The sequence below is a fragment of the Tursiops truncatus genome, chromosome 16 (genome assembly GCF_011762595.2).
Source record: "Tursiops truncatus isolate mTurTru1 chromosome 16, mTurTru1.mat.Y, whole genome shotgun sequence".
NCBI lineage: Eukaryota > Metazoa > Chordata > Mammalia > Artiodactyla > Delphinidae > Tursiops > Tursiops truncatus.
Window position 1 is genome coordinate 18626381 of NC_047049.1, and position 12897 is coordinate 18639277.

The window sequence follows — 12897 nt, forward strand, 5'->3', positions numbered from 1 at the left end:
CTGTGGATACAGCACACCTTGTGTAGAGACCTCACTTCTGGGAGCATTCTGCAAAGTGTTAGTGATGTAACTCCGGCAAGGCTGCAGGGTGAAGAGTACAGACCCTAGAACCTGATCATGCTGCATGCAGTGCACTCCCACCACTGTGGTTAACCTTGAGCAAATCACTTGTCCTCTGAGACTCAGTTTCCTCACCTGTTAAATGGGGATCATAATAGTACCTACCTCATGGGGTTTGGGGGACGATTAAATGAAACAGAGCTTATAACAGACTTACCATCGTGTCTAGCACAGGAGAAACACATGGTAAATGACAGCTTTGTTATTGCTTGCACTTTTAAAGGTGTTTTATAATGCATAAGTATCTTTGAATTTCAAATATACATAAATTCAGACATTCCCAGAGTCTTAATGATTTTGAAAACTCAGATAACAGACAGACCATTTAATTCATATTTATTTCACATTTGATCTGTAAACTTTTTATTTAAAAAAAAATTCCACTGTCATTAACAACATGTGCTGACATTAGTTTTTCTTTAGTGAAATAAGAGCACAGGCCTTAAAGAGTCTCTGTCTAAAACATGGGGAAACTTGGATGTAAACAAGGTCTCCACCCTCCTGCCTTGACTTTGGGAGTTCATTAATGACTTGATCTCAACCAGAAAAAACAGGGAGGAAAAAATGGACAACACTTTGATACCTAGGAGCTCTTGGGGCAGGAACTGTACAGTTTGGCAGGCCCATTTGTCTCTTCAGACTGTTTACCTTGGGCAAATTGTATCAGGTTTGCTTCTTCCACATAATTTCCACTTCTCCGTGTCTAAAAACAGCAGGTAAAAGATTCCCCACAGTCAGCACTTTGGGGGAGGGAGGGGTGCACATACATACAAGATGGAAACATACATATTTTTCAAGCAGTGGCCCCCGAGGAAAGGAGGGAGGGGACACTGGAAAGAGGAGGTTTTAAAGTGAGGTACTGGGGCGAAGAAGGATGCATCAGAGGATAATGGCTTTATACACAGGGCTGCTGCAAGGCAGAAAGGTTCATTTACTTCTGTCTTGGTCCATCATTGTAATATTTACATAGGAAAAGGCAATCATGCTGTTAGGCACAGGGGAAAAAATGGACAGAAATCTTTTCCCCCTCAGGAAATCTCAAAGCAGGTCCAGTCCCAAGGGACAGTCACCAGTTGCTGGTGAAAATGACACAGAGGGAGGTAATGACAACAGAAAAGGGCTCACATTGCAAAGAGGCTTGCCCTGAGCTAGCCACAATGTGTCTGCCTGGAGAGCATCTCCAACAGCCACGATGCCAACATCAAAAGCCAAGCGACATTGCAGACAACGTGTACTATCAAAAATAGTGTATATTTACAAGGGGGGGGGGGGATGGGGGGGGATGGGAGGGCGGGCAGGGCTGCCCTGAGCTTTTGTTTAAAAATAGAGTCGGGGGAGGAGGAGAGCCAGGGCTGGGTGCCACCATCTATTAACCCTTTGAGAGCCATCCCCTCTGAGCTCTCGTGCTTGCTCTGAACCACGGTGAGAGCTGGATCCAGGGGAGGTGAAAATACTTTTAGGAAACAATACTGATTTGGGGGCCCGCCTAAGAACCCAGGAAGATGGCTCCGAGTGAGGAGCGGCCCTAAGAACAATTGGGGGGGGGCGTGTGCCCTTACGGTCCCCCACCCACCCCCAGCCAGTACTTTTCTCTGGTAGGAGAGTGCAGATGCCGGCAGGGCGCCGCAGAGCAACCTTCAGGCCAAGAAACTCGGAATAGGCAGGACCCAGGTTTCGGAGTACTGGGACTGCGTAGACGCACCCCTGGATCCCAGCGGCCGCTGTCGGCGCGAGTCTGTTCGCGGGGCGCGGACTCCGCGCTCACACGATCCGCTTCCTGTCCCCCCGGCAAAGGATCTTCTTGAAGGCGCGGCGGAAGTCGTGATTGAAGATGGTGTAGATGACCGGGTTCAGCGAGCTGTTGCAGTAGCCGAACCAGAAAAAGAACTTGAAGAGTGTGCGCGGCACCGAGCAGCCGACGGCCGTGAGCGTGTAGGTGAAGAAGAAGGGGAACCAGCACGCCACGAACACTCCGATGACCACCGCCAGCACGAAGGTGAAGCGCTTCTCGCGGTTTTGCCGCCCGCGCCAGCGCGACGCCTTGGCGCCTCCGCCGCGCTCCTCCCCGTGCCCGGCCGCGGGTGCCCCCGGCCCCGTCGCCCCTGGCCCGCGCCGCGGCAGGCTGTCCCCGGGCTTCACCTGGCTCGCCCGGGCCTTACCCTTGGCCCGGGGGCCGCGCTCGGACCTGAGGGTCCCCGGGGGCCGCTCGGCGTGCTCGGACGAGGAGCTCTCCTCGAGGTCCAGCGCGTCGGCGTCCCGCGGCCCTGCCGGCGTGGGCTCCCTCGGGGCACCGTTGAGCTGGGCCGGCAGCGACTCCGCCTCGGCGCCCACGGGGCCCACGCCGCGCTCCGGGCCCAAGCCGTTGGGTCTGCGCTTGGCGCCCCCCGGCAGCGTGGCGGCGGCATCAGGACCCCTGCGACTGGGCGGCACGCGGGTGCGGCGCTTGGCGATCTGGTAAATGCGCACGTAGACCAGGATCATGATGAGGCAGGGCGCGAAGAAGGAGCCGATGCACGACGAGATGACGTACCACTTCTGGTCGTTGATCTCGCAGCGCGGTTCGGCCGGCTGCTGGCCACCACTGCCTCCTTTCTTCTCGATGGAGATGAGCGGCGGGAAGGAGATGACGGCCGAGATGACCCACACGGTGACGATGATGGCCTTGATGCGGCGTGGGGTGCGCTTCAGGTTGTACTCTATGGCCTGGGTGATGGACCAGTAACGATCCAGGCTGATGGCGCACAGGTGCACGATGGACGACGTGCAGAAGAGCACGTCGAGCGCCAGGTAGGTCTCACACCATGCCTTGCCGAAGTACCAGTAGCCCATGACCTCGTTGGCCAGCGAGAAAGGGATGACAAGCGTGGCCACCAGGATGTCGGCCGAGGCCAGAGACACCAGGAAGAGGTTCTGGGGCGCCTTGAGCGCGCGGCTTGTGAACACGGCAATGATGACAAGCACGTTACCGAACACCGTGAACAGCATGAGCAGGCCGGCCAAGCACACCAGCGTCAGCGTCACCTGCAGGGAGTAGGGGGTGGCCCGGGCGCCACCCCCCGGGGCCTCGGTCCCGTTCCAGCTAGCGTTGCTCGCGTCCGGCTGCAGGGAGCCCATGGGCGCGAAGCTGCCTTCGGCCAGCGCCTGCTCCTGGCGGAACATGAACGCGGGTGCCCGCTCGCCTGGGCCTGCTGCCAGCTGCCTTCCGGCCGGCGCCCGTTGAGCCTCCTCTTCCTCCTGCGCCCCGCTCGCCCCGCCGCGCCTCACATGGAGAAGCGGCCTCTGGGAGGCCGAGCCCGAGCTGGGGGACCGCTAACGGCCCATGGACCCGGCTCCCGGGAAGCACGCCCGGCCCGCGCTTCGAGCGCTCGGGGTCGGCGCCTTCTCGCTCCCAGCTCCTAAGCACCGCCAAGTTTTATTTCTAAGCGGCGGGAGAGAGTAGTAGGTCGAGCCGATGAGGAAAGAGAGATTTATTCTTCAAGAAGAGAGAACAAAAATAATCGGTGGCCTGATGACTTGGAAGGATAACAGGAAATTAAATATATCTATATCTTTGACTCTGGAGCCTGAGCGAAAGCAAGAGGTCTTACCGTGTGCGGGGCCCGCCCCCACCCCGAGAGGCAGCCGAGGGGTGCTGATGCTGGCTTGGGGTCCTATGTCTGTCTCCTTACATCCCCGAAGCGATTACCGACTCTCTCGCTTCCCCCAGACGCTGCGGGGTCGGCGAGGCCCGGGCTAGGGCCAGGGCGCAGACTCTGCCGCCTCTCGGAGCGCCGCGGGACTTCCAAAGTTGCGTGCCCTGCAGGGGCTGGGGCGCAGCGCGTGGAGCTCGGAGGCGGCGGCGGGGTGAGGGGTGTGCGGGCCGCATGAAGGCGCCCCCGTCCTAAGGCGGGCCCAGGCGGGTGGGCGATCGGCCCTCCAGGAGCCGCGGCCGAGGCAGGGGGTCTCCTGGGCGTCGGCCCGGCGAGCTTCGGGCGCTGAGCGCGACGGGACAGCTGGGGTCCGAGGGCAGCGTGAGTTGGGGCAGGAGCGCAGGGCTTGGGGGAGAAGGTGCTGGGGGTGGCCGGGCGGCGGCGCGCCGGCTGCTGGGCGTCTGCACGGGAGCTGGGGCCGGTGCTTCTCCGTGGCGCTCACGGTGGACTGGTTTTATAGCCCCAGGATCAAGCCGGCGTTGCCGAGCAGCCGGCGTCACCCCCACGTGGGAAGCCGACCCTCCCCCGCCCCTTGCGCCTCCCCTCCGCGGGTCTGGAGTCCGCGCCGGGCGCCGGACCCACTGGAGCCCTGGCCCCCTGGCAAAACTGGCCCTTTGGGGAGGCGGGTACCTTGAGAGAGGGATTTAAAGAGCGTGCCCGGGCAGTGAGCAGCGGTCCCTGCTGGGAATTGGCCAAGCATCTCTGGGACCGCCGAGCAGAACGCGTCGGGCACCCGGGAGTGCCCACATCGAGCTGAGTGGGACTCGGGCGGAAAGGGTAGGGATCCCCGGCCGAATCGGGAGAAGCAACACACCGGTACGGGTCGCATCCGGAGCAGCCCCCCAAGTGCTCCTGACGGCGGGGCAGTGGGGCTGGTGAGAGAGGAAGGTGCACGTCCGGATGCAACTCCTGGGGCGAAATGGGAAGCATCCCCCGGGGAGCGGGCCCCGCCAGAGTTCAGAGCTCCGCTCTGGGGAGAAACGGCCACTTGTCCCAGCTGCAGAGCTGTCTGAGAGACACTAGCAGGCAGGATCTGAACCGCGCCCCCTAGACAGCGGTGAGGAAGGGTCCTGGAGCGGAGGCCGCGCGCGGCGGCAGAGCGAGGGCGCACTGACACCTGCCGGCCGCTTGCCGTCACCGCTGCGAAGCTACAGGCCAGCGCCTGTAGCCTACTCCCGCCCCTGCAGTCCTTTGCCTACAGAGCCTTCTCCCATCTCAGGACAAATTTGTGTCCAAGCTCAGGAAAAGAGAACCCAGATTTCTAATTGCACTTTGTCATGTTGGAGAAATCTTCCTAAGGAGAAATCTTGTGTGTGTACCCTCTCCACCAGCGAGAGTGAGGATTGTTCTGATAAAGTCACATCAGGAAGGGCTCGGCCGGCAACAGAGCCCAGGACTGGCATTCCACCCTGGACCGGCACAGGGCAGCCCACCCTTCCCGCAGATCCGAGAGGCCTGGATTCTGCCTGGCTGGTTGCTCTGCTCTGGCCTTCTCTGAACCATTGTGTCTTTGTTGAGGCCAGAAAGCTAGACTCCACCCCCCACTCCACACCTCCATTTCAGATGCACACACGCTGCGTCTTTCAGTAAGGGGAGGATGCCGGCCAAGAGAAGAGAATATTTTCTATGTCCTCTCTGATAGGAATAGCACGGAGTGGGGGTGAGTGCAGTTTTCCTCTGCCTGCTAGATGTCCTGAGATAGATTTTAACGTTTGCTAGAGTACCAGCTTGCATTGTGCTATCTGCACTTTTCAAATAAGCAGCAGGCAGTTTAAGGGTGAGGCCCAGGAGGATAGGAACTGTCAGCAGGAGAGAGATTAGACCTAAAGAAAAATTGTCTTATTTAAGGACCTACTAAACCAAAATACCTTATGTAGTCAACTAAGCTGGAAGTTCCAAGTATTGAGCAGATTGCCTCTCTGCCCGGCAGGGTTCAGGCTCAGGGGCTGAGGACTAGATTAAGGACCTTGAGCATCACCCTCAACAGCAGCTGATGTCTACAGCATCCACCAGTGATACAGACCAGTGATACAGTGATTGATGCTGTTGCTCTTGATGTAGATAGTCCTGAAGTCTGTACTTTTCAGAGTACTTCACAGGTGTCTCATGTGACTTGAGTAGGTTTATCTCCCGATTTTTGCTCCAGTGGGATGACCTCCCTTTCCAGTCTTAATTCTGAAGAGCCTTTCTAATCCCCTTTTCTGGAGCATCTAAAGAAAGTTAAGGCAGAACTTCCTCCCTCTGTTGAGTCCATTCTTTTCCATCTTCTAACCAATTCTCAGCTCTGTATATTCTGTCAGGGGGCAGAGACATTGCACTAGGCTCAGCTGGAAATGTGGTTACACTCACCCTTGCACAGAAACTAGGAGCCCCAAACCTCAAGTATGAATGCTAAGAGAGCCAAAAGCCAAAGCCCATGGCAATGTGGACTTCGCTGTGTTGTTCCCAGACCTTAGGGACTGAGTTTTGAGAGGCCATCAACTCCCATCTCCACACCAGCTGCTGACACACATCTCTCCTTCCTATCTCATTTCAGAAGCAAAAAGGGAAATGAAAACACAGGCCACAGTGCTTTCCTTTCTTGGAATCTCTGCTGCTAGCCTGTGTATGACACCTCTTGTCACATTTTCTAAATGCTTCCCAAACAGCCAGTCATTTTCTTAATTCCTGGGTTTGGAAACTTTTCTGGAAAGTGGAAATGGAAAACAGGCTTTTCAAATGGAAACAGGCTTTTCAAAGAGCTAGGGTCTCGGAGGCCAATACACCACAATTATTAATAATAACAATAGCTGCCTTTTGTTAAGTTCCTAGTACGCAACACGTCCAGGGCTATATACAGAGCCCTCTTACATGCAGAGTTCTTCCTCTGGATACACATATCTTATCACCAAAGGCTCTGCCTCCTTAGTTTGACACTCATGGTCAGTATCTCTGAGCTTTAAAAAGCTGTGTGGATGCCATTTATTTATTTATTTATTGCTAGAAGATTAAGTGTTGTGCTTGCTGAGTGAGACAGCATTGAGCAGAGAGATATCCACAAAGACAATAATTCTTAACCAGGCCTGTATATCAGCATTGCCTGGGAAGGTGAAATACACTTACTGGTGCTCCACCAGGGTAATTATAATTCATCAGGTCTGCGATGGGATGCAGTGTGTATTTTAACAAAGCTCTGTGAGAGATGCTAATATGCGTGCTCAGTTAAGACTCGCTGCTCTAAGTAATAAATCTCAGTGGGGGCAGGAGTGATGAGCAATTGCCTTGGTGGGGGCAAGAAGGGGGTGTCCAAATGACCTGGGAACTTTTATCAAGCCAGCCTGAGCTACCAAGAATGGGCTCCAAATTGAGAATAACTGTCCTGATTCTCCTGGGACAGCCAGGAGGGTGTCACAACCCTCCAGGCACACAAGGCATAACAAACAGTTGAGAGCCACTGTAAATATGGAGGTTGGCATTCCTGGCCTGAGGAGAAGTCACTCCTGGGCACACAAATGGGGATCCACTATTATTTCTACTATTAGTAGATACTACAGAGCATCTGAATAGACATTTTCCCAAAGAAGACATACGAACGGCCAATAGGCACATGAAAAGATGCTCAACATCGCTAATCATCAGAAATGCAAATCAAAACCACAATGAGATATCACCTCACGCCTGTCAGAATGGCTATCATCAAAAAAGATCACAAATAACAAGTGTTGGTGAGGATGCAGAGAAAAGGGAACCCTTGTGCACTGTTGGTGGGAATGTAAATTGGTGCAGCCATGGTGGAAAACAGTATGGAGATTCCTCAAAACTTAAAAACAGACTAACATATGATCCAGCAATTCCACTCCTGAGTATATAACTAAAGAAAATGAAAACATTAATTAGAAAAGATATATGCAAAAAATATATATGTTCATGACAAAAGACCCCAACTAGCCAATCCTGAGAAAGAAAAACAGAGCTGTAAGAATCAGGCTCCCTGTCTTCAGACTATACTACAAAGCTACAGAAATCAAAACAGTATGGTACTGGCACAAAAACAGACATATAGATCAATGGAATAGGATAGAAAGCCCAGAAATAAACCCACATACCTGTGGTCAATTAATCTATGACAAAGGAGGCAAGAATATACAATGGAGAAAAGACAGTCTCTTAAATAAGTGGTGCTAAGAAAACTGGACAGCCATATGTAAAAGAATGAAATTAGAACATTCTCTAACACCATACACAAAAATAAATTCCAAATGGATCAAAGACTTAGATCTATATGAGGCCAGGCACTATAAAACTCTTAGAAGAAAACATAGGCAGAACACTCTTTGACATAAATCTCAGCAATACCTTTTTTGATCCACCTCCTACAGTAATGAAAATAAAGACAAAAGTAAACAAATGGGACCTAATTAAACTTACAAGCTTTTGCACAGCAAAGGAAACCATAAACAAAACAAGAAGACAACCCTCAGAATGGGAGAAAATATTTGCAAATGAAGTGACCAACAAGGGATTAATCTCCAAAATATACAAACAGCTCATGAAGCTCTATGTCAAAAAAACAAACAACCCAATCAAAAAATGAGCAGAAGATCTAAATAGACATTTCTCCAAAGAAGACATACTGATGGCCAAAAGGCACAAGAAAAATGCTCAACATCACTAATTATCAGAGAAATGCAAATCAAAACTGCAGTGAGGTATCACCTCACACCAGTCAGAATGACCATCATGAAAAAGTCTATGGATTTCCCCAGTGGTCCAGTAGTTAAGACTCTGCGTTTCCACTGCAGAGGGCTCGGGTTTGATCCCTGGTTGGGGAATTAAGATCCCACATGCTGTGTGGTATGGCCAAAAAAGGAAAAAGGAAAAAGAAAATGTCTACAATCAACAAATGCTGGAGAGGGTGTGGAGAAAAGAGAACACTCCTACACTGTTGGTGGGAATGTAAATTTGTACAATTACATTACCACTATGGAGAACAATATGAAGGTTCCTTTAAAAACTAAAAATAGGACTACCATATGATCCAGCAATCCCACTCCTGGGCATATATCCAGAGAAAACCATAAATCGAAAAGATACATGCACCCCAATGTCCATTGCAGCACTATTTACAATAGCCAAGACATGGAAGCAACCTAAATGTCCATTGACAGAGGAATGGGTAAAGAAGATGTGATACATATATACAATGGAATGTTACTCAGCCATAAAAAAACAAACAACATAATGCCATTTGCAGCAACATGGATAGACCTAGAGATTATCATACTAAGTGAAGTAAGTCAGACAGAGAAAGACAAATATATGATATCACTCATATGTGGAATCTAATTTTTTAAAAAATTATATAAATGAACTTATTTACAAAACAGAAACAAAGATTTCAAAAACAAACTTATGGTTACCAAAGGGAAACATGGTGGGGGAGGGATAAATTAGGAGCTTGGGATTAACATACACACACTACTATATATAAAATAGATAACCAAAAAGGACCTACTTTATAGCACAGAGAACTCTACTCAATATTCTGTAATAACCTGTATGGGAAAAGAATCTGAAAAAGGAATGAATATATGTATATTTATAACTGAATCACTATGCTGTACACCTGAAATTAATACCACATTGTAAATCAACTTATACTCCAATAAAATTTAAATATATATGTATGTATATATATATATATATGTTCATGGCAGCATTATTTACAATAGTCAAGATATGGAAGCAACCTAAGTACCCATCAATAGATGAATGGATAAAGAAGATGTGTTATATATATATACAATGGAATATTACTCAGCCATAAAAAAGAATAAAAGCTTGCCATTTGTGATGACATGGATGGACCCTGAGGGTATTGTGCTAAGTGAAATAAGTCAGAGAAAAACAAATACTGCATGATTTCGCTTATATGTGGAATCTAAAAAACAAATGTATAAACAAAACAAAATAGAAACAGAGTTATAGATACAGAGAACAAATAGGTGTTTGTCAGAGGGGAGGGGGTGGGGGAGAAGAAAAATAGGTGAAGGAGATTAAGAGGCACAAACTTTCAGCTCTAAAATAAATGAGTCACCTGTATGAAATGTACAGTGTGGGGAATTTAGTCAATAATAATGTACTATTGGGGCTTCCCTGGTGGCACAGTGGTTGAGAGTCCGCCTGCCGATGCAGGGGACACAGGTTCATGCCCCGGTCCAGGAAGATCCCACATGCTGCGGAGCGGCTGGGCCCTTGAGCCATGGCTGCTGGGCCTGCGCGTCCGGAGGCTGTTCTCCACAACGGGAGAGGCCACAACAGTGAGAGGCCCGTGTACAGCAAAAAACAAAAACAAACAAAAAACACACGGTCATCCGTCTGAACATGATGAGCAGGTGGGGAACACAATGTTCCCACTGCCGCCCATGCCCCACACATAGCTGGAACCGAATGCTGCAGTAAACTACAAACATCTGTCAAGTCACTGCATTGCTGACACAGGGGCAGGGGCAGGGAGGGGGTGGCAGTCACCAGAAAAATATCTATTGCTTCCTCTGAGCTATAATTTAATTCCTCCACTTTCTTGCTACCAGTGCTGGAGCTCTTTGCAAGCACATTGTTCCTGAAGGTGAATGTAAGCCAAAAGAAAAGCATCACCTCCAAGAGTGTTGTTGGAAGGAGCTGCCTTACTTACCACCTTCCGTGTTTCTCGTCACTGACTGGCAGGTCCATCCTGCTTTTCCCATGAAAACAAGTATGAAGTCCTACCGCCACCTTCATCTTTTTTCCAAGGTGCTAGCCCATCCTGCCCCCACCTGGAAGATGAAGCCAAGTGTTTTCTGCCCCTGCAAGGGCCTCCGGCCAAGACCCAAAAGACAGCAGTCTGTGCCAGGATCAACTCTACCTTAAGGATGCCAAGAAAGGTTGGGCTCCCATCTGGCTCTTTGCTGCTGCCAACCTTGCAGGACATATGTGTGTTTCCCCTAAAATGTGACTGCTGAGAGCTGTCCGCACACATGAAACTTACCATCACCTCCTGAGTTTTCCAGGTCAGTTCTCACAAATAAGGGCCCTTTCCCACCACATCCAGGTGAATTGCCTTGACTGCTTTGTCCAGAAGCATAAGAAAAAGCACACCTTGAATCAGTTATGGCGAGTGATGGCTATTTGTGGCACACAGGTGAGCGAGAGCCACTGGCCCTTGGGTGTAAAGGAGATATCTGTCACCAACATTAATAACTTTTAAACTAACATTCATTAACCAAATTAGGTAAGGTGAATCCCCCTTCACATTCACGTAAAGAAACCATGGAGACCCCATGCCTGAAACACACACACACACACACACACACACACACACACACACACACAGTATAAAAGGTAATCTGGTCATTCTGCTCCCTGGAAATGATTTCTTTTTTCCATTCTCCCTAGTTAATGACACCAGCAAAGCACAAGCTTCTCCCTTCTAAAGGGAGGGGTGCCTGCCAGCTCCTGGGAGGCATTAGAGTGGAGTCATTAAGAATTTGAGCTTTGGAATAAGATAAACCTGGGCTCTGGTCCTGCTTCTGTCACTTAGTAACAGTATTAACTTACTTAACCTTCTGGACCTTGTTTTTCTCATATGGAAATGGGGAAAATAGTAGTAAGCACCTCATGCAGGCTCTTAAGTGAGTGTTAAATGAACAAATACATGGAAAATACATAACACAGTGTTCAGTATTTAATAAATGCTTGACATGCATTAAGTACATTTGTTTATTTGGCAAAACTTTCTTCTTTATTAATCTGATTCTTCCTCAGACAGATGCAAAGAGATCCTAAGACCTGCCCACTTAAAGTTTGATAGTTAGTTAATAAATTGACATGAGAGGGACTTCCCTGGTGGTGCAGTGGTTAAGAATCCACCTGCCAATGCAGGGGACACGGGTTTGCTTCCTGGTCTGGGAAGATTCCCACATGCCGCAGAGCAACTAAGCCCGTGTGCCACAACTACTAAGCCCATGTGCCACAACTACTGAAGCCTGTGCACCTACAGCCCGTGCTCCACAACAAAAGAAGCCACTGCAGTGAGAAGCCCGCGCACTGCATTGAAGAGCAGCCCCCGCTCACCGCAACTAGAGAAAGCCTGTGTGCAGCAATGAAGATCCAATGCAGCCAAAAATAAATATTTTTAAATTGGCATGAGAAATAAGAATTAAAAAACAAAATAAAACTGGGGAAACGTGACTTTAATGAGTTTTAACAGGTATTTATTCCTTTTTGTGTGTGCGAACGGCAAGGGAGGGGGTGGAAGTCCCTTGTCTCGAGACTACATAAAACTAAAAAGCTTCTGCACAGCAAAGTAAAACCATCAACAAAATGAAAAGGCAACCTACAGAATGGGAGAATATATTTGCAAATCATGTATCTGATAAAGGGTTAATATCCAAAATATATAAAGAATCCACACAATTCAATCACAAAAATATAAATAAATAATCTAATTTTTTTAAATGGGCAGAGGATATGAATAGACATTTTTTCCAAAGAAGACATACAGATGGCCAGCAGGTACAAGAAAAGGTGCTCAAAATCACTAATCATCAGGGAAATGCAAATCAAAACCACAATGAGACACCACCTCACACCTGTTAGAATGGCTATTATCAAAAAGACAAGAAAGGGAACCCTTGTGCACTATTGATGGGAACATAAATTAGTGCAGCCACTATGGAAAACAGTATGGAGGTTCCTCAAAAAATGAAAAATAGAACTACCATATGGTTCAGCAATGCCACCTCTGGGTAAAACACTAACTCAAAAAGATACATGCACCCTCACATTCATTGCAGCTTTACTTACAATAGCCAAGATATGGAAGCATTATTTACAATAGCCAAGGTATGGAAACAACCTGTGTCCATTAGTAGATCAATGGATAAAGAAAATGTGGTATATATATATATATATATATATATATATATATATATATATGTATGTATATATATATCAATGGAATACTACTCAGCCATAAAAAAGAAAGAAATCCTGCCATTTGTGACAGCATGGATGGACCCTTAGAGCATTATGCTAAGTGAAATACGTCAGACAGAGAAAGACAAATACC

At 48.9% G+C, this 12897-nt stretch overlaps 1 protein-coding gene across 1 annotated transcript; it reads right to left on the reverse strand.

Annotated features, from left to right (window-relative positions):
- Positions 1 to 304: 304 nt before the first annotated feature.
- Positions 305 to 9452, reverse strand: ADRA2A (adrenoceptor alpha 2A). Its single transcript, XM_019939991.3, has one exon. It carries the CDS (start codon positions 3277 to 3279, stop codon positions 1882 to 1884), a length of 1398 nt encoding a protein of 465 aa, XP_019795550.1. The 5' UTR covers positions 3280 to 9452; the 3' UTR covers positions 305 to 1881.
- Between the last annotated feature and the right edge of the window lie 3445 nt (positions 9453 to 12897).